This window comes from Mustela lutreola, chromosome 3 (genome assembly GCF_030435805.1).
Source record: "Mustela lutreola isolate mMusLut2 chromosome 3, mMusLut2.pri, whole genome shotgun sequence".
In the NCBI taxonomy this organism is placed as follows: domain Eukaryota; kingdom Metazoa; phylum Chordata; class Mammalia; order Carnivora; family Mustelidae; genus Mustela; species Mustela lutreola.
In genome coordinates, this window is record NC_081292.1 from 1,033,478 (window position 1) to 1,055,127 (window position 21,650).

The 21,650-nt window shown below is 62.6% G+C and overlaps 3 protein-coding genes and 1 long non-coding RNA gene across 7 annotated transcripts; 2 read left to right on the forward strand and 2 right to left on the reverse strand.

Moving 5' to 3' along the window:
- Nucleotides 1–233: 233 nt before the first annotated feature.
- LOC131827800 (uncharacterized) lies at nucleotides 234–3,992 on the reverse strand. Its single transcript, XR_009352143.1, has 6 exons — nucleotides 2,969–3,992; nucleotides 2,739–2,882; nucleotides 2,364–2,520; nucleotides 1,543–1,660; nucleotides 707–917; nucleotides 234–517 (listed from the first exon to the last, which is right to left on the reverse strand). It is a non-coding gene; the product is annotated as an uncharacterized LOC131827800 (long non-coding RNA).
- Nucleotides 3,993–4,071: 79 nt separating this feature from the next.
- Nucleotides 4,072–9,201, forward strand: GFUS (GDP-L-fucose synthase). Of its 3 annotated transcripts, none has more exons than XM_059168788.1 (11): nucleotides 4,072–4,223; nucleotides 5,163–5,319; nucleotides 5,658–5,772; nucleotides 6,913–7,041; nucleotides 7,118–7,191; nucleotides 7,384–7,517; nucleotides 7,616–7,680; nucleotides 8,029–8,095; nucleotides 8,271–8,350; nucleotides 8,514–8,613; nucleotides 8,861–9,201. In XM_059168788.1, exons 2-11 carry the CDS (start codon nucleotides 5,174–5,176, stop codon nucleotides 8,914–8,916), a joined length of 966 nt encoding a protein of 321 aa, XP_059024771.1. In that variant the 5' UTR covers nucleotides 4,072–4,223; nucleotides 5,163–5,173; the 3' UTR covers nucleotides 8,917–9,201. The 3 variants fall into 3 exon arrangements, with proteins under 3 accessions (XP_059024771.1, XP_059024770.1, XP_059024768.1); XM_059168785.1 differs by lacking the exon at nucleotides 4,072–4,223 and adding an exon at nucleotides 4,334–4,791; XM_059168787.1 differs by lacking the exons at nucleotides 4,072–4,223; nucleotides 6,913–7,041 and adding an exon at nucleotides 4,326–4,791.
- A 2,303-nt stretch (nucleotides 9,202–11,504) lies between these two features.
- PYCR3 (pyrroline-5-carboxylate reductase 3) lies at nucleotides 11,505–17,225 on the forward strand. Of its 2 annotated transcripts, none has more exons than XM_059168789.1 (8): nucleotides 11,505–11,652; nucleotides 13,166–13,230; nucleotides 13,714–13,893; nucleotides 14,237–14,449; nucleotides 14,762–14,854; nucleotides 15,055–15,244; nucleotides 15,696–16,505; nucleotides 16,879–17,225. In XM_059168789.1, the coding sequence occupies exons 1-6, from the start codon at nucleotides 11,550–11,552 to the stop codon at nucleotides 15,235–15,237; spliced, it is 837 nt and encodes a 278-aa protein (XP_059024772.1). In that variant the 5' UTR covers nucleotides 11,505–11,549; the 3' UTR covers nucleotides 15,238–15,244; nucleotides 15,696–16,505; nucleotides 16,879–17,225. The 2 variants fall into 2 exon arrangements, with proteins under 2 accessions (XP_059024772.1, XP_059024773.1); XM_059168790.1 differs by having other exon boundaries at nucleotides 15,696–15,837.
- Nucleotides 17,226–17,276: 51 nt separating this feature from the next.
- On the reverse strand, nucleotides 17,277–21,505 carry TIGD5 (tigger transposable element derived 5). The gene has a single exon (XM_059168744.1). The coding sequence runs from the start codon at nucleotides 21,355–21,357 to the stop codon at nucleotides 19,408–19,410; it is 1,950 nt and encodes a 649-aa protein (XP_059024727.1). The 5' UTR covers nucleotides 21,358–21,505; the 3' UTR covers nucleotides 17,277–19,407.
- Between the last annotated feature and the right edge of the window lie 145 nt (nucleotides 21,506–21,650).

Below are 21,650 nucleotides of genomic sequence, written 5' to 3' on the forward strand. Positions count from 1 at the left end.
GATGCCTCAGGGGAGAGAGGACGGCCTCTCTGAGAACATGAGCAAGATCTGGGGCGCCTGGGTGACACCATCGGTGAAGCTTTGCCTTCAGCTCCAGTCATGAACCCAGGATTCTGGGGTGGGGCACCAGGTCGGGCTCCCAGCTCAGCGGGACGGGGGCAGCGGGACGGGGGAAATAGGGGATGGGAATTAAGGACTGCGCTCAGCCTGAGAAAAGAAAAAGATGTCAGATCTCCCAAAATTAATCTAAAAGTTTAATGCAATTCCCATCAAAATCTCAAAGAATTTTAGTAGACACAGATAAACTTAAACTAATATGCACAGGATAGGCCCTAGAATAGCTAAAAAATAATAAATCAATAAACAATAAATCAATCTTGAAGAAGGAGAATAAAGTGAGAGGCTCCTTCTACCTGATACTAAGACCTACTGCATTGCTGTTGTCATCGAGCATGTGTGGCACTGGTGGAGGGACGGATACTGAGGTCTGTGGAGCTGGATGCAGAGCCACGTCCAGCTGATTTTGATAAATGTACAGAAGAAATGCACTGGAGTTAATAACGGTGTATCAATACTGGCTCACCAATTTAAAAAAGGGGGGGGAATAGCCAAACTTGGGATTTTTTTGGTTAAAATTTTGGTCAGTTTTATTAACAAGCAACAGCCCCTCTCCAATATCTGCGGGTACTGCACTTTCAAGACTGACCTCATTTTCCACGTGAGACCGCTGTTTGCTCCCTGAGAATCATCCAGTGTATGCGTAGCTCGGCAGGGCCTTCCGGCATCCAAATAAATCTACTTGCTTCAAAGCACTTAGCGTTCCCATCTCGGGTCCAAGGTCGAATGTGATGTGTTTTTCCAAGATGTTTCATCTTTGGGCCGATCCAGAAAATACTGTGTTTGACCTTCTAGTTGTCCTAGAGGATGTGATCATGATCAGTACGACTGAAGTCAGGTCTCCCAAGACATGATACATGGCATCAAAAAAAACAAACAAACAAACATGGATTTTTGGCCAAAAATTCTGGCTTGTTCACTTTTCTCCAAGCTTCTCAGCGCCAGGGTCACCTTCTTGCCCTCAATAATATTGTAAATCGGGACGCCTGGGTGGCTCAGTGGGTTAAAGCCTCTGCCTTCGGCTCAGGTCATGGTCTCAGGGTCCTGGGATCAAGCCCTGCATCAGGCTCTCTGCTCAGCGGGGAGCCTGCTTCCTCCTCTCTCTCTCTGCCTGCCTCTCTGCCTACTGGTGATCTCTGTCTGTCAAATAAATAAAAATCTTTAATATAAAAAAAATTGTAAATCAGTGCCTAAAATTGTTTCTTGCTTTATTCCAGTCCTTGCCTTAAGTCAAATGCGTGTTTCACCTAGACCTACATATATACAAATTCAAGAGAATATGAGTTAATATTGCAACATATTCCTCAGCCACTATTGCAAATACTACATTAATTTCTTTGGCACTGCAGATCAAAACAGGAAGAAAAGCAAGAAAATCTGACCTGTAAGGTAATTTTTTGCCTACCGAGTGCCTCTACCACTCACCTTCCCTTGCACAATCCACAGACTTCCAGGCTCCAGACAGAGCCCCTGAAGTGGGAGAAAATACCAGCAAATCACACATCCAGCAAAGGATCTGTATCCAGAATATGTGACAAATTCTCTGAACAAAGAAAGAAAAATAATTTTTTATAAAGATTTTATTTATTTATTTGACAGACAGAGATCACAAGTAGTCAGAGGGGCAGGCAGAGAGAGGAGAAAGCAGGCTCCCCGCTGAGCAGAGAGCCCGATGCGGGACTCGATCCCAGGACCCTGGGATCATGACCTGAGCTGAAGGCTGAGGCCTCAACTCACTGAGCCACCCAGGCACCCAGAAAAATAATTTAATTAGAACACAAGAGATCTGAACAGACACATCATCGAAAATATAGGGGCTCCTGGGGGGCTCCGTGGGGAAGGCCTCTGCCTTCAGCTAAGGTCATAATCTCAGGGTCCTGGGATCGAGTCCGGCTTCAGACTCCCTGCCCCATGGGGAGCCTGCTTCCCTCCCTCTCTCTGCCTGCCGTTCCCCCTGCTTGCGCATGCTCTCTCTTCCTCTCTCTCTCTGACAAATAAATAAAATAAAATAGAAACATGCAAGAGTAATGTTCCAATAAATATGTGATGTTGAGAAAATGAGAAACAAAAATGTTTGTATGACCATGAGGGAGAAAATTCTCACAAAAATGAGCCCAAATGTACACCTGCATCCCAGTGCTTTCTGCATCAATGTCCACAATAGCCGAACTGTGGAAAGAGCCCAGATGTGCACTGACAGATGAATGGATAAGAAGATGTGGTTCATATAGACAATGGAGTATTACTCAGCCATCAGGGGACCAGGGTGGCTCAGTGGGTTAAGCCTCTGCCTTCTGCTCAGGTCATGATCCCAGGGTCCTGGTGTGGAGTCCCACATGGCGCTCTCTGCTCAGCGGGGAGACAGACTCTCCCTCTCCTGTTCCCTCTGCTTGTGGTCTCTCTCTGTCAAATAAATTAATTAAATATTTTTTAAAAGAATGAAATCTTACCATTTGCAATACACGGATGGAACTAGAGGATATGATGTTAAGCGAAATAAGTCAATCAGAGAAAGACAACTGTCCTACGATTTCACTCATGCAGAATTTAAGAAAGAAAACAGAAGATCACAGGGGAAGGGAGCAAAGTGGAATAAGATGAAATCAGAGAGGGAGACAAACCGTGAGAGGAACTGAACTCTAGGAAGCAAACTGAGGGTTGCCGGAGCGGAGGGACTGGAGACGGGGTGACTGGGTGGTGGGCAGTGCGGAGGGCCCGTGACGAGCGAGCACTGGGGCTGCAGCTCATGCATCTGAACTCTGCGCCTGAAATGAATGATACACCGTGTTAATTCATTGAATTCGAATTAAAAAATTAAAATTTTTATAAAGCCCAGAAGCAATTTTCTGACCGTTCCCGATGGAAGCATCATGGCAGTTACGCAAGCTGCACAGAAACGGAGGTTTTCTCTCCACGACCGCCGCCTTCTGACGCGGGACGGAGGAGACCCCGCAGACGGGCAGGGCGCTGCGCCGGGCGAGGAGTTCGCGTCCAGCACCAACCTTCGCCGCGGCGGGCGGGTCCGGGCCGCGCTCCCGCAGCGGGCGGGCGGCGGGTGCGACGCGCGGCGCGTCTCCGGGCCCCGCACCGCTTTGGGGTTTACGCGCGATTCCCCGCGCTCCGGCCTCAGCAACGCGCTTTCTCCAAATCGAAGCAAACCCCAAAACGGTAATGACTTAGGAAAGTGTCTACTTTGGCGTTCAGGTCACTCGAATGCAAATCACTGGCACAGTCCGATTCTAACAGCGCAATTAGTAACTGGGGAAACCCTCGCCAGAGAAGGAGGTCGTGCCGGGGAGCGCCCGCAGCCCGGGGAGGCGGCCTTGGGGTCACCCCTCCCCCACCCCCGAGCGCCCAGACGCGGGGCTCCAGTGGTGCCAACGCCCAGCTGCGCGGCGAGCTCAAAGGGGTGTGCCCTCGTCGGGGTGTGCCCTCGTCGGGGTGTGCCCTCCCGCGGGGCGGTGTCCACACCGGAGCGCAGCGCAGCTCGCCCGCCTGAGCAAGGCCGGTTGCCGGGAACTGCTTGCATTTACAGCGAAGGCCCGCGGGTCCAGGGCGACAAGTCACCGGGGGACCCTACGGACCCGGCAGACCCATCACGGTGGCGGGAGAAGGGCGAGGGACAGGGCAGGGCTTGTCACCCGGGGACCCGAAGGACCCGTCCGGACTGTGCCCTGGCCGTCGTCATCCCTTCGGCCCCGGCAGCCGGCACCTCAGCCCCTGAGGCCGGCCCACGGACGGCCGCTGTCCCTGGAGCCGCGGACCAGCGCCTGCCGCTCCCCGGTGCTGAGGCTGCGGAGTCTCAGCGTCCCCCACCCTCCGGGGCTGGGAGAAGGGAGTCTCCGCCCAGCGCCCGGCGGCAGCCGCGGCGGGACCCGCCCAGCCCGGGCCGAGCCGCGAGAACTACATTTCCCAGATTGCTGCGCGTCCCCAGACTCCACTTCCCAGCAGCGCCCGGGGCGTCCCCGAGGACTTCATTTCCCAGAGTGCCGAGGGCAAGCCCGTAGGTGTCCTCCCGGTCCCGCCCCCTCCACCTGGCAGCCGCACGAGGCTGGAGACTCAAGCCCCTGACGGAAGCCGCTCTCCAGGCGACGGGCAGGTCGCAGGTGAGACGACGCGGGGCTCCGAGGGTCCCCGCACGAAACCCGGCGTGGCGAGCCGGGACCCGGGCCCTGGCTGTTCCGTGACAGCCGGAGAGTCCTGAGGGGTGGCGGGGCTCCGAGGGCGTGGAAGGGGACCCCAGGGCATGGGCGTGGCGTGGGAGGAGTCCTCACCAGCTCCCCAGCCTGCTGCGGGGCTGCCCGCGCGGCCTGGAGCCGCCGATGTCGGGGCAGTGTCCCCTCCCGGCGATGCTGACCATGGGGCCCTGCAGCCGGGTCAGAGCCATCTTGCAGGGACGCGAGCAGATTTTTGGCCCGAGGATAGAGTACTCAAGGGTGGTGGTGCCCTGAGGCCTGTCCGGTTCTGAGCCGGAAGCCCCACTTGCCCAGGAGGAACTTGGCTGGCAAAGTCTCTCCTGGACCAGCTGGCCGCGAGGGTGGGCATTGAACCGCAAACAGGGTGCTGCCCCTTCCTTGCCTGTGGCATGTGAACTTTGGCTGGGAGTAACCTTCATGGCATGGGCCAGGAGCCCCCAAACCCAAGATCGTCGGCCTAACCACGTGTCCGCTCGAGGTGTGCCGACTGTCCTCTTTCTTGGCGCAGTGTGGGTCTTGGGTTGGGCCTGCAGGGCACAGTCTGGGACCAGGCTCTCTTGGTTGGGTGGCAGCACCAAGGCCTCTGTGCAGATCTCGGGCTCCGTAGGGAATGGGGCTGGGAGGGGGAGACTCAGGCTATCTGGGTCTCTGTGGTCCTTATCAGGCCCTCTTTTCTCCCTGTGGTCGGAGGGGCGTGGGGTGGTTCTCATCCTGTTCCACTTGCCACGGGGAACCCTGGGCTAGCCCGTGGATGGTTGCTGTGGGATCCAGTGCTAAGGGGAGTGACCCCAAGCAGGGGCATCTCCAGGGAGTGGGGTTCTGTCTGCCTCCCACCATTTGCCTCCACAGGTGCAGTCAACATGAGTGAGCCTGGAGGGTCAGTCCGAGTGCTAGTGACAGGGGGATCTGGGCTGGTGGGCAGAGCCATCCAAGAGGTGGTAGCAGATGGAGCTGGACTGCCTGGAGAGGACTGGGTGTTCGTCTCCTCCAAGGACGCGGATCTTACGTGAGTGGACCCATCCGTGGAGCAAAGCCTTCAGAACCAGAGCTCCAGGCCAGCCCTGTCCCTGAGCCTGGTAGCCTCATGTCTGGGTCCTTCCTGCCTGGTGGCTGGCCCGGCTTGGGTGTGTGCAGCTCTGCTTCTCAGCAAACATCCTCAAATCTATTCCTGGAAGCTCACGCCCTCATAAGAGCCAGTGCCTGAACCGGCCACTTTCCTGTTTGGCAGCACCTCCTGCCATCAGCCCTGCCTCCAGCCTCCAGTGCCCCAACCCCAGGGCGCTAGTTCCTTCCCTCAGGCCTCCAGAGGCCTCCTCAGGCCTCTGATGGCCTGACTCCTCCCAGGGACGCTGCACAGACCCGAGCCCTGTTTGAAAAGGTCCGGCCCACACATGTCATCCACCTTGCGGCAATGGTGGGGGGCCTGTTCCGGAATATCAAATACAACCTGGACTTCTGGGTGAGTGTGAGGGCCCCATGCAGCACTGGGAACTTCTTGGTTGGCTTCCTATGCTTATGTTTTGGCTCCAGGAAGTCCCTGAAGGTCAATCTTGGCCCAACTGGGTGGGGGCAGTCCGTGTGGAGTCCCCAGTGATCCACATTTGCTTGGCAGGTAGACAGGCAAGCTGGGAGGCCTGTGAGCCCAGTAGGAGAAGTCATGGAGCTGACTGGGGGGCTGGGGGAACCGAGAGAAACAAGTATTTGCTTCTTGACCCTGGTAGGGTTGGTTTCTACCCCTGAGCCCTCTGGGCCTCTAGACCCTCCTGCTCCTGGACTTCTGTGGTCCAGCCGCACTGAACCAGGCCTGCCAAGCCTTCTGGGGTGCAGAGATGTGAGCTGGGCTCTGGGTCTGAGGCATCTGGCCTGGGGGCATGAGGTGTGGAAAGGGCAGGAGGAGAGCAGAGCTCTCTGCCTACAGCCCTGCTTCTGCCAGGCTGTTCCCCTGAGGCTTGACCCCACTAGCTCTGGGCATCTGGTCTTGGTGTGATTCAGCTCTGCATCAGGCAAAGCGATGGCAGAGGCTCGGGTCAGATTCTGCCCAAGGCCCATGTCATGCCAGAGATCTCCCTGTCTCAGTAGCACTCGTCCTAGAAGCCTGCCTGGGTGCCGTCTCTCCCTCTCCTAAAAGTGGTACAAATGCCCAGTTTCCTCCCAGGATCCAGGGAAAGGGGGGGCAGGGGAGGAGTGGGGCTGGCCAAGGCTTCTCTGCTATTGGGTGGTGTGGTTGGGTAGGCTCCTCTGGGGTAAAGGAATGGAGGGACCCCTTCTCCCCATCCTTGCCGCTGGACCAGATTGGGCCTGCCCTCAGCATCTGTGTGGGTGAGGTCCAACCCTGAGCTAGGGGGTGTGGTCCTGTCCTCCGGCGCCCTCCCAGAACCCCAGGGCTGGGGTAGGGATGGGGAGGATGTAGGTTTGGAGGGGCCGTGGTTTCTGGAAGGTCTATGCTGGGAGGTGTTGGCTTGTCCCAGGAAGCGGTTCAGGTGCTGCCCTCGTGGGAGGGACCAGAGTGTGTCCAGCTCTGTCCCCGGAGGGGCAGGTATGGGCTGGAGTCCTGCCTGGAGGGGCTTGAATCTGCCCTGCCCCACCCCCCCCACGGCAGAGGAAAAACGTGCACATCAACGACAACGTCCTGCACTCGGCCTTCGAGGTGGGCGTGCGTAAAGTGGTCTCCTGCCTGTCTACCTGTATCTTCCCGGACAAGACCACCTATCCTATCGACGAGACCATGGTGAGGGGCGGGGCCATCGGGGGCGGGGCCATCAGGGGCGGGGCCAGGAAAGCAAAGGCTTCCCCTGCTCCCCTAGATCCACAATGGGCCGCCGCACAGCAGCAATTTTGGCTACTCCTATGCCAAGAGGATGATCGACGTGCAGAACAGGTCCTCCGCCCACGTGCCTAGCTGAGACCCGACAGGAAAAGGGAGGAGGGCCCCGTGGGTTCCCCGGGCAGGGCTCGCACCCTTCACGGCCCTCTTCGCGGGGCTTGGGTTTCTGCATCCATGAGGCCAGGGCGGGTGCGGTGGGTCCGCGGTCCCAGGGCAAGGGCCGGAGAAGACGTTGGGACTTCACAGGGCCTACTTCCAGCAGCATGGCTGCACTTTCACCGCTGTCATCCCCACTAACGTCTTTGGGCCCCACGACAACTTCAACATTGAGGACGGCCACGTGCTGCCCGGCCTCATCCACAAGGTGCACCTGGCCAAGAGTGAGTGCCTGCTTGTGAGGCCCCAGGGCCTCAGCTGGGAGGAGGCATGGTGGCTGGCACAGCCCTCCCCAACACCTGCCCCCTCCCTGAATCTACAGGCAGCGGCTCCGCCCTGACGGTCTGGGGCACCGGGAGGCCACGGAGGCAGTTCATCTACTCACGGGTTGGTGTGGGGTGGCGTCTAGCTCTCCTCCCAAGTGTTTCCTGGCTGTGGGAAGGCCATAGCGTGAGGGAGCCTGGGAAAGGAGCCAGGGTCCAGGTTGAGCAGTCACAGGTGCTCCCTGGGTCCCTGTAGGCACCTGTCCCTCTGGGTGTCGCCAGGTGTAGCACTGAGCTCAGTGAGAGATGTGACTCTCTGTTGGGGGGAGCTGGCTGAGAGCCACCCAAAGAGAGAGACTTCTGGCCCCAGTGGAGCCCAGGCTGTGCCCTCACCGAGCAGAGCACCTAGGAGGGGTGGCCTTTGGGTCCATGTGGCCGTAACTTGTGGCCTTTGACCCTGTGTGACTTCTAGGACCTGGCCCGGCTCTTTGTTTGGGTCCTGCGGGAGTACAATGAGGTGGAGCCCATCATCCTGTCAGGTGCGTCCCCCTCGGCGCCGCTGCCACTGGGGCAGGGCAGAGCCCATGTTCGTCCTGGGAGCAGCTAGGGTTGGGAATAAGTATCGTGGCGGACTGGGTGACAGCGAGGCCAGGCGGAGGAGGCCTGACCTGGCTGTTGGCCCCTGCCCCCCCCCCCGCCCCCGCTCCCCCACAGTGGGCGAGGAGGATGAGGTCTCCATCCAGGAGGCAGCTGAAGCTGTGGTGGAGGCCATGGACTTCCATGGGGAGGTCACCGTATCCTTTGGCTCTGACGCACCCAAGATGGCTCTTCCCCTGGCAGCTGGAGAGGAGGGGTGGTGCTCTGTCCCCAAGGCTCCCCCTGGGAAAGGCAGAAGAGGTTCAAGGGCAGGCTGGGGCAGGATCACCCCTTCTGCTGTGGCCTTGACCAGGCACCTAGTTTGATACAACCAAATCGGATGGGCAGTTTAAGAAGACGGCCAGTAACAGGAAGCTTCGGACCTACCTGCCCAACTTCCGGTTTACACCCTTCAAGCAGGGTGAGCCCCCTGGTCCTCCCACCCATCCCTCGGGACCTCCTGTCCCCTCCTTCCTGGCTTGGGCATCCCTGCTTCAAGCTGCAGACCCCCTCAGGGTCTGGTGTCCAAACCCTTGTCGGGGAGGCAGGACACAGAAGGGGTAACTGCCTGTGTCGTCGGGGCCTCTGGCCTCCCCCCGTCCTCCAGCGGAGATCAGTGCAGGCCCAGCCCTCACCTGCCTCCACCTGTCTCCTGCCCACTTCTGCAGCTGTGAAGGAGACCTGCGCCTGGTTCACCCAGAACTATGAGCAGGCCCGGAAGTGAAGCGTGGCGTGCGGGTAGGCGCCGGTTGCCGCCGAGGCCTCGGAGACAGATCCTGCGGGAGTGGAGGGCACTGCCTGGCAATCTGGGCCCACCTTCTAGTCCTCTGCCAGGGCGGCTCTGGGCAGCTGTGCAGTGGGGCTGCCGTTCATGTCTGTCCTCAGGGAAACCAAGGGCTGGCCAGGCCCGGCACCTTGCTCCCCAACACCAGTCCTGGGGTCCTGAGTGTGTCCCCTCCTAATCCTGCTCTCCCACTCCCTGGGAGGTAATAAAGTCCATTTTCCCAGGCCTGGTCCCAGCAGCTCTCTGCCACCCCCTCCCACCCTGAGCCAGACTAACCCCAGGCTAACCATTCATCTGCTGACCGCTCAGCCTGCTGGGCCAAGGCGTCTGACTGTCCCTGGAGTAGTAGGGCAGCAGCGGCTGGCAAAGCAGGTGTGCAGGTGAGAAGCAGGCCGGCTGCAGTGGGGAGGTGGTGGCTGGTCAGCTGGTGGGGATGCAGGATAGGGTACCTGTAGCAGTCCCGGCAGGCGCCGTGGCCACAGCTTAGTCTTTCCATGGATCTCCTGTGCAGGCCTGGGTGACCTGAACTCCCTGGGCCTACCTGTCAGTGCTGGGACTTTGCGGGACAAAGCTGGTACCGGATTTGGACAGGCTGAGTAGGCATGTGGATGGCTCCAAGGGGGAGGTGATGAGCGGCCCCCAGGAGAGAGCTGTACCAGGCCTGGGCCCTCCTCTGCGTAGCCCTCGGACGGCAGCTTGTGATGGGGCCTAGCCTGCCCTTCTACCCTGGAGTAGCGGGTGTCACAAAGGAGGCCTGCTGGGCCTGGTGGGTGGGGGTGAGCCGCACAGACCTTCCGGATCTCAGCAGGAATCCGGCCAAGTCCCCAGGGTGGTCAGTCAGTGCTGGGGTGTGGACTCAGGAGTGCCCAACTCCAAAATCCTCAGATACCTTCCCTGGCTCCAGACCTGCCCTTGCTCCTGGGTCACCCTCTGTCGTCCTCATGCTGGTGGCTCCTAGACTCCTTTGGACCCCAGAAGTGCCTGGCGTCATGATAATTTTTTCCTCTGTTCAGGAAGCATGAGCCACGCTCCATCTCCATTCCTGTGAGTGCGCCACTGTGTTTACTACAGATGGGCGGGGGCCCCAACTGGAAGGCGGTCCTCCAACAGCTGCCCATCCTCTGCGGCCAGGTGGCCTTCTCACTTGCTCAGGGCAGGGCTCACATACTGTGGGGGTAGCGCTGAATAAAGGAGGGGGTTTTAGTGTTGAAGCGCTTATAATGTGTCAAAGTAGAGTTTAGAATAACAAAACATTTTAAAAAATGCAATCTTTATTTTTAAAAATATTTTATTTATTTATTTGACAGAGATCACAAATAGAGAGGCAGACAGGGAGAGAGGGAGAAGCAGGCTCCCGGCTGCGCAGAGAGCCCCATGCGGGTCTCCATCCCAGGTCAGATCCTGAGATCATGACCTGAGCTGAAGGCAGAGGCTTAAACCACTGAGCCACTCAGGCGCCCCTAAATGTAATCTTTAAAGAAACCTACAATCTTAGATTTTCAAGCCTTATTTTACCCGTGTCAATTAAAAGTTAAAGTACTCCACCCCTACCCTCCGTCAGTTTGGCCCCCTGCGGTCGCCGAGCACTCCATCGCCCCGCCCCCCACTCCCTCGGATCAGCAAGATGGGCCGGGTCTCCACTGGAGACCCCGGCCTCAGGAAGGCCTCTCCTGCCTCATGCAGCAGCCTGGGAGGCCCAGGAAAACCGGAATCCAAGCTGGTTGTTGGAGCTTCTTAACCCAGTTCAGCGACAGGCCGCTGCTCCCGTTCCCCTGGCAGCGCCCGCGTTACACTGGCACCTGGACTCGCTAAGGCTTGCAGAGGGGCTGACCACAAGCCCCGACCCGGCAGCCCTGCCCTCCGCACCTGAGTCCACTCCCCGGCTCCAGAGGCCCAGGGCGCCCCGAGGACGCGGCTCCCACCCAGAGACACCGGCCAAAGGCTGGCACGGCTCCGCTCCCCAGCTCCTGCCATGTCCCGATGGCGGGGTGTGGGGCCCGGGGTCCAGGCCCTGCCGGCCCCGGCCTTTCATCAGAGTCAGGGCGAATGCTTCCTCCTGGAAGCTAAGCTGCCCCGCAGCCCCCGCCGGAGCTTTCCGGCCTCCGCAGCGTCCCCGCGAGGGACACCCACCACGCACGCTCCAGGGCGCAGACCGCCGGGACAGTCAGAGGAACCCCCACTCTTCCCGACCCTTCGCCTCTGAATGGGGCCTCTCCAGCGGTCTACACCACGCACCCGGAGCCTGCCACGCGAGCGCCGGCCCGGAGCAAGCGGCCCAAGCTTCCGCCGCCGCGCAGCCAGCGTCTCGCGGACCGTTGGGTGCCCCGCCCCCGCCCCGCCCCGCGCCTCGCGCTCTCTCGCGCGCTCTCTGTCTCTCTCGGTCTCTCTCTCGGACCAATGAGCCCCGGGGCAGGGACTCGCTTCGGAGCGCGCGTGCAGCGCGGGGCCCGGAAGGGGGCGGGCAGAGCGTCAAGCCCCGGGAGCCAATCGACGAGGACAGGGGCGAGGTGGCGTAGCCCATTGGCTGGGCCGCGGGCGTGGGGCGGGGCACGGTCGGCTCGGGCCGTGGCAACATGGCGGCGGCGGCGGCGGAGGCCGGGGCAGGCCCGCTTCGCGTGGGCTTCGTCGGCGCGGGACGTATGGCGGAGGCCATCGCGCAGGGCTTCATCCGCGCAGGTGGGGCGCCGCGGGCGTGGGCGCGTGGGTGCCCGGGTCGAGCCGGCGGGCGTCCGACGCGCGCCCGACGTGCGAGGGAAGGGCTCACCTGCCCGGGGGGAGGCGCCGCGCAGCGCCCGCGGGCGAGGACGAGGGCCACAGGCCGGCCCTCCGCGCGGGGCCGCCGGCGGGGCCGGGGCGGGCCGCGGACTCTGCCTCCTCCGCGCCGCGGCCGGGGTGCGCGGGGGCGCGGAGAGCTGGCGGTGCCCGCGGCGGCCGTGGGGCTCGAGGGGCCGCTCGTGCAGGGCGCGTCCGAGGGGACGGAGCGCAGCGAGCGAGAAGGTGGCGTGTCGGGGGTGGTAGCGCCGGCGCGGGTGCCGTTTGCTGGCGTTGGGTCGAGTGAAGTGGATCGGCGGCGACTTCGTCTTCCCCTCGCACTCGCTCGACGCGCCTGCCGGGACTGTGAGGCGCAGGGTTTGGCGGCCGCGTGGCCCTCGGGCAGCCTCGCCGCGGGGCTGGGACCCCCGCGAACTTCTGGTCCGCCGCCCGGGCCCAGGGCCTGACTTGGAGACGGCGACTCTGTCCTGTTTGGGTGCCAGCCCCGCTGCGCCGCAGGCTGCAGGTGTCCTCCCCGTGGGGAGAGAGAATTCTCCGTCCTTCGCATTGCTGCGTGTGGGGCGCTTTCCTGGTCTCGCCCCACTAGATGCTACGAGCATCCCCGCCGTGACGACAGCCGAAACTGTCCCCAGAGGTTACCACATGTCCCTGGGGTTGAGGGCCAAAACTTCCCGGGAGGAGGACCACAGTGCTGTCCTGGTCTCTCTCCATGGGATTTGGAAAGCCTTATGTGCAGGTCATGGGCTGGCTTTCCGCCTTCAGCCACAGTCAGGGTTCCGAAGGGTCAGAATCATCAGCAGATAGTGGAGTGCATGTCGCAGGGGTTTCACCTGTAGAGCCGCGCGGTGTGGGGTGCTGTCCTCGTCATGACTCGTGGGCTCTGCGGTCTGCTGGTGGGTGCGCCTCTGCCTTCCTGTTAGACTGTACAGAGACTTAATCTCCCCAGCCCTGTACACCGCAAATGCGGGTGATTTCTACCGGGGGGCTCGTAGCCTCTGCTTGGACATCCCAGCACAGACACACCCCCAACACCCAGGGAAGCCCAGGCCCTACTGTGTCCCCCTCCCCACTGTGCCCACTCCTCCACCCCAGCCTTCCCATCCCTGAGTGCTGTGTCCTCATGAGACTAGCCAAGCTCTTGGGCCCTGCGTCTAGGCCGCCTGTGGATTCCGCAGGGCAGGCAGGTGGTGACGACTGACAAGCAGGATAGAATGGCGCTGTGTCTGGTTCTGGGTGCTGGGAATGCCCCTGCCAAGCACGTGGGTTCTGACAGAGTGTCAGGCCAGCTACGGGCCAGGGTGGCCCGGATGGCTGAGCGTGACACGCCCTTCAGTAAGGGACAGGCCAGGCTGGTTCCCGCTCTCCCTTCCTTCCACCCCAGCTCGGCACTGACCCTTCTGCTATTGCCTCTCTCCAGGGAAAGTGGAAGCTCGGCACATCCTGGCCAGCGCACCAACCGACAGGAACCTCTGCCACTTCCAGGTGAGCTAGGCCCCAGCTCTTCAGAATTGAGGCCTTCCTGGGGGGCTCATAGTGGCTCTTGGCCCCTGTTCCTCTGAGACAGTTCCTGGAGCCAGAGAAGTGCTAAACTTTTGAGACTGGCTGGGCTGGACTGGGAAAGGGGAGGCCAAAGACCAGAAGAAAAGTCAAAGTTGCCGAGGGCTAGGACACAGTGAAGGGTTTGTGTGCCTGTGTGTTGGGGGGCAGAGATGGTTGTGGGCACTCACTGGGGTCAGTGGGCGTGAAGAAATGCTGACATTAGGGGTCCTGTGAGGTGCAGGATTGGTCCTGCAGAGAACGGGTGGTCTGGTGAGTCTTGGCCATTGGATGTCGGGTGGTGCAGGCACTTGCAATGGGAGAGACCCGTGGGGGCCCCTGGGGATGCAGGGTGGCCTCCAGCAGGTAGGGCCACGGTCTGGGAGTGTCCCATGTACCCTAGCCCCGATCTCACTGTCCCCACTGTAGGCTCTGGGCTGCCAGACCACCCACTCCAACCAGGAGGTTCTGCAGAACTGCTTGCTGGTCTTCTTTGCTACCAAGCCCCATGTCCTGCCCACTGTCCTGGCAGAGGTGGCCCCTCTGGTAACGGCTGAGCACATCTTGGTGTCTGTGGCTGCCGGGGTCTCTCTGAGCACCTTGGAAGAGGTGAGTGGCCCAGGGTGGGCGGGGGGAAGTTATGTGGGAGCTAAGGGTCTGACCCCAGAGTCCGTTCTGCTGGTCTGAACGTCCCTCCTTTTGCCATCCCAGACTGGTTGCAGCCTGGGTTCAGCCCTTTAGGAAGGTGGCATGGGTAACACCTGCGACTGACAGCCTCTCAGACCAACCCCAGCCTGAAGAGATGGCCAGGTGGCCAAGGGGGCTGGGACTCAGGTTCCTGCAGGCACCCCACCCAGGACACAGGGGAGGGAGCCCACAGCTGGCTGCGGCACGAGCCTGCCTTGCAGGGCCAATCCCACATGACCCCTGACTCCGGCTTCTTTCTGACCAGCTGCTGCCCCCGACGGCACGGGTGTTGCGGGTCTCACCCAACCTGCCCTGCATGGTTCAGGAAGGGGCCATGGTGATGGCCCGGGGCCGCCACGCTGGAAGCAGTGAGGCCAAGCTCCTGCAGGCCCTGCTGGAGGCCTGCGGGCAGTGCGAGGAGGTGCCTGAGGCCCATGTGGACATCCACACGGGCCTCAGTGGCAGCGGTGTCGCCTTCGTAAGTGTTGCCTCGTCCCCCACCCCTAGGCCAGCCCGTGGCAAAGTGGAGACTTCAAGTCCCCGCAATGACCCCAGCCTTTGGGTTTCGATGACTTGGTACTTGGGCTGCCTGTGAGCTCAACTCTGCGCTATGTCGTTGCCTTCTTGGGCCTTTATCCAGTCAGACCCCTGGGCTCAAGCCTCAGGCCAAATTCCTGCAGTGGTGGCCAGTGTTCTGGGCTGTGTTCCTGAAGGTTGCAAGCTTTCCCCAGACTGGGAGCTACGTGCGGGAGAGTGTTGGCTTTGACAGTGCCCCCGCCCCTGCTTCCAGGTGTGTGCCTTCTCAGAGGCCCTGGCCGAGGGTGCCATCAAGATGGGTATGCCCGGCGGCCTGGCCCACCGCATCGCCGCTCAGACCCTGCTGGTGAGCGAGGGCAGCCCCTGAGGGCTCGTGGGAGGGGGCATGCATGGTCTGTCTCCCAGGAGCAGTTGGAGGAGGGACAGCAGGCCCAGGCAGCCTGGATGGAGATTTGGGAAGGGGGTGGGGCGTGGAGCAGGCTGCACCAGAGGAGAAGAGGGTGCCTGCCCCCCCCCCCGAGTCACCCCCAGGGCCCCTCTCCCCAGGGGACAGCCAAGATGTTGCAGCAGAACGGGCAGCACCCAGCTCAGCTGCGGACAGACGTGTGCACGCCAGGCGGCACCACCATCTACGGGCTCCACGCCCTGGAGCAGGGTGGGCTGCGGGCCGCCGCCATGAGCGCCGTGGAGGCCGCCACCTGTCGGGCCAGGGAGCTCAGCGGGAAGTAGGGCACAGGTACTGGCTGTGGGCTGCCCACCCGCTCCCTCCCCCAGTCCCAGCCTTCCCTGCCCCCTGCCCTGGACTGCAGCTCCCCCACCATGAAGGAGCCTTCCGGGCTGCCCCCACCCCCGACCTCCAAGGGAGCAAGTGAGAAGGGACAGGACTAGAGGGTTCGCAGGCTGGGCGTCCCTCACCATGGGTACCCCCCCACCCCCGCCAGCACAGGGCAGAGGCATCATAGCAGTGGCCACCATCACAGGTGACTTGGGTTTGGAGGGCTGGAGCCGTGGCAGTGTGGGCCAGGGGCCCCGTGTGCTCAGCTGGTGGGTCAGCCCTTCCAACAGCTGTGTGACTGCAGCCAGCTCGGGGGCAGGGAACTGGGGGAGGACCTGGACACTGCACGGGAAATAGGCTCCTCCTCACTGAAGCCAGCGCTGGAAGGTCACCGCATCTATCTTGTCCCCAGGTTGATCTGCCACGCGTGGGGCAGCGACAGGTCAGCTACAGGGAGCTAGGCCTTGACCTTGCCAGCCCCTGAGAAGACCCTGGGGCTGAGGAGAAGCCACACCAGGTCCTTCCCTGGGGGAGCCCCACAAACAGAGCCCTGGGTAGGTCTGCCACAGGGCCGGTCCCCAGCAGGCCAGGGGAGGTCCTAGGGGATGTGCCCAGCCTGCTGCAGAGCGACGACTTGGCTTCAGCTGCGTGTGGGCCCCCTCCTCCCGCTAAGCTCCTGGCAGGTGGCAGGCACAGCTGACCCTGACAGCCGATCCCTGGGTCATCCCCGAGGGTCACCTGGCCTCCGACTGAAGGATGTGGCTCTTCGGCACACCCCACATGGAGCACCCAGCGGGGAAAGCCGGGAACTCTGGTCTCAAACCAAGGCCCTGGGGCCTTTGGGTGGACGGTGGGCTGCCTGCCGCTGTCCCCCCACGCTACCCCCGTGGCTCCTGGAGCTCCCCCTCCCCACCGAGGCCCTGGAGTGCCGGAGCTCCCCTCGCTCCCACCTGCCAGGCTGCCGGTGCCAGGCCCCCACGAGGTGGGAGTAGGCCACCTCTGGTTTGCAGCCAGTCGGTCCCATCGGGTGGCGGCTGGGGACACCCTGCGGCAGTGCTCCCCTGCTCCCGCCCTCCGTCCCCAGCCTCCAGCTTGGCCTCCCACGCACGTCCCCAGACCACTTCTGCACCTGGCCGACCTGGGAGGTGGGAATAAAGGCGCTGTCCAATCGCTCTGAGTAACCGATCTTTAGGCTGAGAAAGCAGAGTCCAGGGGCCTGGAGGTACCTGTGAGCTGAGGCTCGGGCCCTGGGAGCTGGCAGGGTGCAGGTGGTGTGGGGATGCCGGTCACCGGTCCTGGCTGTCAGCCCTGTGGGCTGGAACCTTGCTCCTCGCCCCCCGGTGTGTGGGGGTTCAGCTGTGCGCCTTCTCATACAGCCCGAGAACCTGGCTGGGTGGGCCCGTGGGACGGGGGCGCACCTCTGGCAGGCCCAGGCGGGAGGGCAGCCGTGCCCTGGACAGGACAGGAGTCATGCGAGTGGCTTTGGGGGTCAGGCTGCAGCCTCATGAGCGGCTGCCCCACAGCTCCTCTAGTAGCCCATGCTCAGGTTACTTGAACTTCTTTCATCAGCGGTCGTGTCTCCCTCATGTTTTCAGGTTATGAGGTGTTCAAGATCTAAGCATTGCGCCAGAAGTTACAAAATTAAGACTTCAGAACTACCTACTTGGCTGAGGGTAAAGCGCACGGAACTTGATCCTCAGGGTCATGAGCTCAGAGTCATTTGACGGAGAGATTGTTTAAATAAGTAAAACGGGGTGCTTGGGTGGCTCAGTTGGAGACGTGTCTGCCTTCGACTCAGGTCGTGACCTTGGGGTCCCGGGCTCGAGTCCCGTGTTGGCCTCCCTGCTCAGCGGGGAGTCTGCTTCTCCCGCTGACCTCTCCTCTCATGCGCTCTCTCTCGCAAATAAATAAAATCTTTAAAAAATAAAGTAATTAAAACAGACGCCAAAACTCAAAAAAATGTATTAAAATAAGACTTTGGAACAGGGACACACGAAGTTGACATGAACCTTTATTATAATGCACATTGGGCCCATCTGACTGCGCGAACTGCCCCATCAGCAAGAATGGGTGTGAAAAGGTCCCTCAACAGCGCGTGTACCCCGGAAGCCCCTGGCCTGCTCAGGACACGCTCCTAGAGTCAGGCCTCACCTGTAGGCTCTCTTATCTGAGGACAAACCGCGCCCAGCTCTCCACCGTGATCCTGACTTGCTGGTCTGGGAGGCACACTCTTCCCCTCACATGCTGACTTGGCCCCTGCAGCCCACTGGCTGGCTGGGGGTAGCTTCCCAGGCTTGCAGCCCCTTTCAGCAAGGCCGTGGCTCTCAGACGGGCTCCCTTTCCTGGTTGCAGCTTGGTCTCATCCCCCCAACAGGTGCAGGTCAAGGGCAGTTTTAGCGGAACCTGCACACTGGCCTGTCTTCATCTCCCGCGCCTCCCTTTCCCAGCCCACTGCCAAGCCCACTGGAGGCCCTAACAAGGACCCTCACCGAGAGCCGCTTTTTGGAAGAGCAGCTGCTTCGAGTATGCAGCCATTCAGCAGAAACTCAGGCCCAGGTACACCCTTGCCTGGTGCCCCTGTGGGCCCTGAGGTCTTCCTCTCCAGATGACCCTGGGGGGCAGGCCTGGTAGAGCAGAGGCCAGGGCCTCCCAGCCCTAGGTCCCTGAGTTGCCGTCAGATGTTATAAAAGGTAAGATGTCCCGAAACCCCGTGCCAGCTGCTTGGGTTCAAGTCGCAGGACCAGCCAGACGGCCAAAGGGGCCTCCAGGGCCACGGGCTTGAGTCAGCTATTAAGCGGGTGCACAGTCTCCAGCTGGGGGGCTGCTGCCCTGGGCCTGGCAAGTCAGGCCCCTGCCCCCAGATTTTTTTCACCCTCCCTCAGCTTCCAGATTTGAGATATATGTGTGTAACCCACACACAGACAGTACAGTTCCACGGGATGATTTCTGTTCTGACTCGTAAGGAGGTTGCTCTGGAGTCCCCTCCAGCTGCCTCCGCAGTTCATAGACACACCGCCCACCTACAGCAGGAGGATGAGAGGCAGGTGGGGGTGAAGGGAGGGCAGAACGGCTGCCCCTGGGGGACACGGGCTGGGCCATGGACCAGCAGCCGGCCTGCAGCTAGAGCTGGGTGGGGACACCGAGCACGGCACAATTTTTCCCAAGTGGAGCCCCTCAGAAGCCTGGGTGCTGGGCTGTCGGAAACGGCTCCTTAGCCACAGCCCTGGCAGTGCAGGGAGCGGTGGGGCGGCCTCAGAGGAGCACTAAGGCACTGTCGGGCTGCCCCCATGTGGCTGTCAGTACCACAAGCCCGCTCCGGGTGAATGGCGTGGCCGGTCCAGGGGCCCAAGTCTAGAAGGCTGCTAACTCCATAGAATAGGACAGCGGTTTGGGAGTGGAATTTTAAGGAAAACTAACAATCCCAGCGGAAGAGAAATCTTCACTCCCTGCTGCGTCCAGCACTTCGGGGTCCCCAGGCACTGGGCCCCATCCTCCCTCCCCAGCCTCTGCGGAGCCAACTTCCAAGACCAGCCGCAGGCTGCAGAATGAGACACTGTGCTGGCCGCCAGGCAAGGCATCTGTAAAAACGGGTGTAACGTGCTGAACACCAAAATGGAGCGGTGTGCCTCTGCCATGACTGCGTGGCCAGGCATGGGAACCGTGAAGCACCAGAGCTCCAGACTTGCGGGAGTGCCGGCCCCCGTCCAGTGCATGTGATGGGCCACCGGGGAGGAGGGAGGAGGTACAGGAACCGGGCTCAAGGTCTCAGCCCCACAACTGCCAGAGCCGGAAAACCGAGATCGGCTCTCGTTAGCGCGCTACGTCGTGAGCGTGCCAAGGGACCCCAGCTAACACCACAGACCCCGAGTGTGCTTGCCCAGGGAGGAGATGTAGGTGCCCGGGGCCCCTCTTCTAGCTCCCCCTCAGGAAGATGGGGACTGGTGGAGCACAGCCTAACAGAGCTCCTCCAAGCCAGCCTGTGGCTGGGACCCCTGGAGCCCCCTGAGCTATGGGCTGGGCCATCCCCGAGGAGGGAAAGAGAGGAAATGGAAGACTTCGTGTGTCCCCTCCCTCCAAGTGCAGCAGGAGAACAGCCACCGTGGGGGCTGCTCAGGCTGGCTCGGTCACACCCCGTCCTCGGGGACTGCAGGAGAGGGACCGATGCCCCCCAGCCTCCGGGCCATGCTGATCAGGGAGCGCAGCTGCACCAGCTTGGGGGGCCCCACCTCCTGGGGGTCCTGATTCTCCAGCCACCGCAGAGCTGTCTCCAGACCCCGGACAGCCTCCCCAGCTGTGGGCACGGCAGCCTCCTCCTCCTCCTCCCCACCCCCCATGACAGAGGGTAGGCTGGCCAGGGTGGGAGGGGCAGCAGGGACCAGCACAGGGGGCCGACCAGGGCCTGCGTCCTCTCTGCAGCTGTCGGGCAGCCCCCCGTCATCGTCCAGGTGCAGCCACTTGGCCACCTCCTCCGGCGCCAGACGCTTGTAGGCCAGGGCTGCCAGGTGCGTGAGGTCGCTGAGCACCCGGCTGTGCTCCGCGGCCTCCTCGGCCTGGCAGGCGGGCTGCCCAGCACACTCCTCGGCGGGCCGGGGCTCGAAGGCCGCCCGTAAGCCCAGCAGCCAGCACCGCTCAATGCTGCCTGCCTGCACCAGGTCCCAGGAAAGGCCGGCCAGGTAGAGCATGTCCTTGAGCATGAAGCTGCGCATGAAGTCCAGCGGTGAGCCCCCTGCACAGGACACGGCCAGCCTCAGCAGCTCCCGCTTGTACAGCTGCTTGAAAGCGGCCACAACACCCTGCTCCAGTGGTGCCGGGATGTGCGCCCGGCTGTTGCCCTTGGACAGGAAGAGCACGCGCACAGCCCCGTCCGGGGTCTGGAGCTCTTCTGGGGGACTGAGGGGCTCAGGCCGACACCGCCGGAGGGTGTCCTCGCTGTCCTCCAGGGCGGGCATCCTGGCTGCTGGGCTGGGGCAGGGCGGGTGGGCCACCAGCAGCACAGCCTTCTGCTGCAGGCAGCTGCGGCGCAGGTACCGCCTCACGCCGGGGACGAACTCCTCGAAGAACCAGCCCCGCAGCAGTGGACGGCTGAGCCAGGCGTCCGGGCTGTAGCGGTAGGAGGCGGGGAACTTGTCCTGGTTGTGGTGGCGCAGGCTAGGCGGATCTGGCAGCTGACCGATGACCAGGGGCTTCAGCTTGTGGCTGCCGGTCAGGTTGGCGGCCAGAAGCACGGTCACCCGGTCACCCCGCCAGCGCCGGCCGCAGCCCCCCGCGCCGGGGTCCCCCGCGCTCAGGGGCGCGGCCTGCTCCGGAAGCAGCTTCCAGTAGAGGCCAGTGACGTTCGCGTTGTAGATCTGCTCGTCGCCGTAGCCGCCCTCCGCGGGGGGCGGCGGGGCTGGGGCCCGGTCGGGCAGGGGGCCGGCGCCCGAGCCGGGGGGCTGCGCGGGCTCCTGCTTGACGGGCGGGCCGGCCGCGGGGCCCGCGGCCAGGGGCTCGGCCTCGCCGTAGATGCGCTGGCTGGAGATGCCGTGGCGCTTCTGCCAGCGCCAGAACCAGCCGTGGCTGGCCTTGAAGGTGCACTCGGGCCCGTAGATCTGGCGCGCGAAGGCCTCGGCCTGCGCCTGGATGAGCGGCCCCGACAGCGGCACGCCGTGCTGGCGCAGCGCCAGGAACCACGAGTAGACGGCGCGGTCGATCTCCTCCTCGTTGGCCAGCCGCATCTTCTTGCGCTGCGTGCCCACCTCGCCGCCCAGCTGCTCCAGGAACCAGCGCAGCTTCGGCTCGTCCTTAAGCCAGCCGCGCAGCGTGCCGCCCGGCACCCCGAAGTCGCGGCACACGCTGGCCTGCCGCTCGCCGCCCTTGACGCGCTCGATGGCCTGCAGCTTGTCCTTGATGGAGTAGGCCTTGCGGAAGGCCATCTTCACGGCCACGCGGGGCCGCGGCCCGGGCGCCGGGGGCGCCGGGCGCGCGGCTGGGGCCGGGGTGGGCGCGGGGAGCCGCGGCGGCTGCGCGGGGCGCCCGGGCGGGGGGTGGCGGCCGCGGCGCAGAGCCGGGGCGGCCGGGGGGCCCGCGGGGTACATGGTTGCGGCGGCGGCGGCGGCGGAGGCGGGGGCGCGGGGGCCACACGCCGGCCCGGCCGGCCGCGCGGGGCGGGGCGCTGGGGGCGGGGCCGGCCGGACCCTCCCCTTTGTCTAGCCAGCTCTGGGGGCGCAGGCGCGCAGGCCCCGTCGCCGGCCCCGCCCCGCGCGCCGTCCGGCCCCGCCCCGCGCGCCGCGCGTCCTCCGGCGCCCGTGGGCCCTTCCGCCCCGCCCCGGCCCGACGAGCCCACTGCGCCGGCAGGGGAGGGGTCGGGCGCGCCGCGGTCCTGCCCCCC

Bases quoted from the DNA above. Each gene is read 5' to 3' on its own strand.
- GFUS (XM_059168785.1), top strand. From the start codon at position 4,731: ATGGCATGGGCCAGGAGCCCCCAAACCCAAGATCGTCGGCCTAACCAC. The intron at 7,518-7,615 runs GTGAGTGCCTGC...CTGAATCTACAG, and splicing joins CAAGGTGCACCTGGCCAAGA to GCAGCGGCTCCGCCCTGACG. The intron at 7,681-8,028 runs GTTGGTGTGGGG...TGTGACTTCTAG, and splicing joins GGCAGTTCATCTACTCACGG to GACCTGGCCCGGCTCTTTGT.
- PYCR3 (XM_059168789.1), top strand. From the start codon at position 11,550: ATGGCGGCGGCGGCGGCGGAGGCCGGGGCAGGCCCGCTTCGCGTGGGC. The intron at 13,231-13,713 runs GTGAGCTAGGCC...TCCCCACTGTAG, and splicing joins GGAACCTCTGCCACTTCCAG to GCTCTGGGCTGCCAGACCAC. The intron at 14,450-14,761 runs GTAAGTGTTGCC...CCCTGCTTCCAG, and splicing joins GTGGCAGCGGTGTCGCCTTC to GTGTGTGCCTTCTCAGAGGC.
- TIGD5 (XM_059168744.1), bottom strand. From the start codon at position 21,357: ATGTACCCCGCGGGCCCCCCGGCCGCCCCGGCTCTGCGCCGCGGCCGC.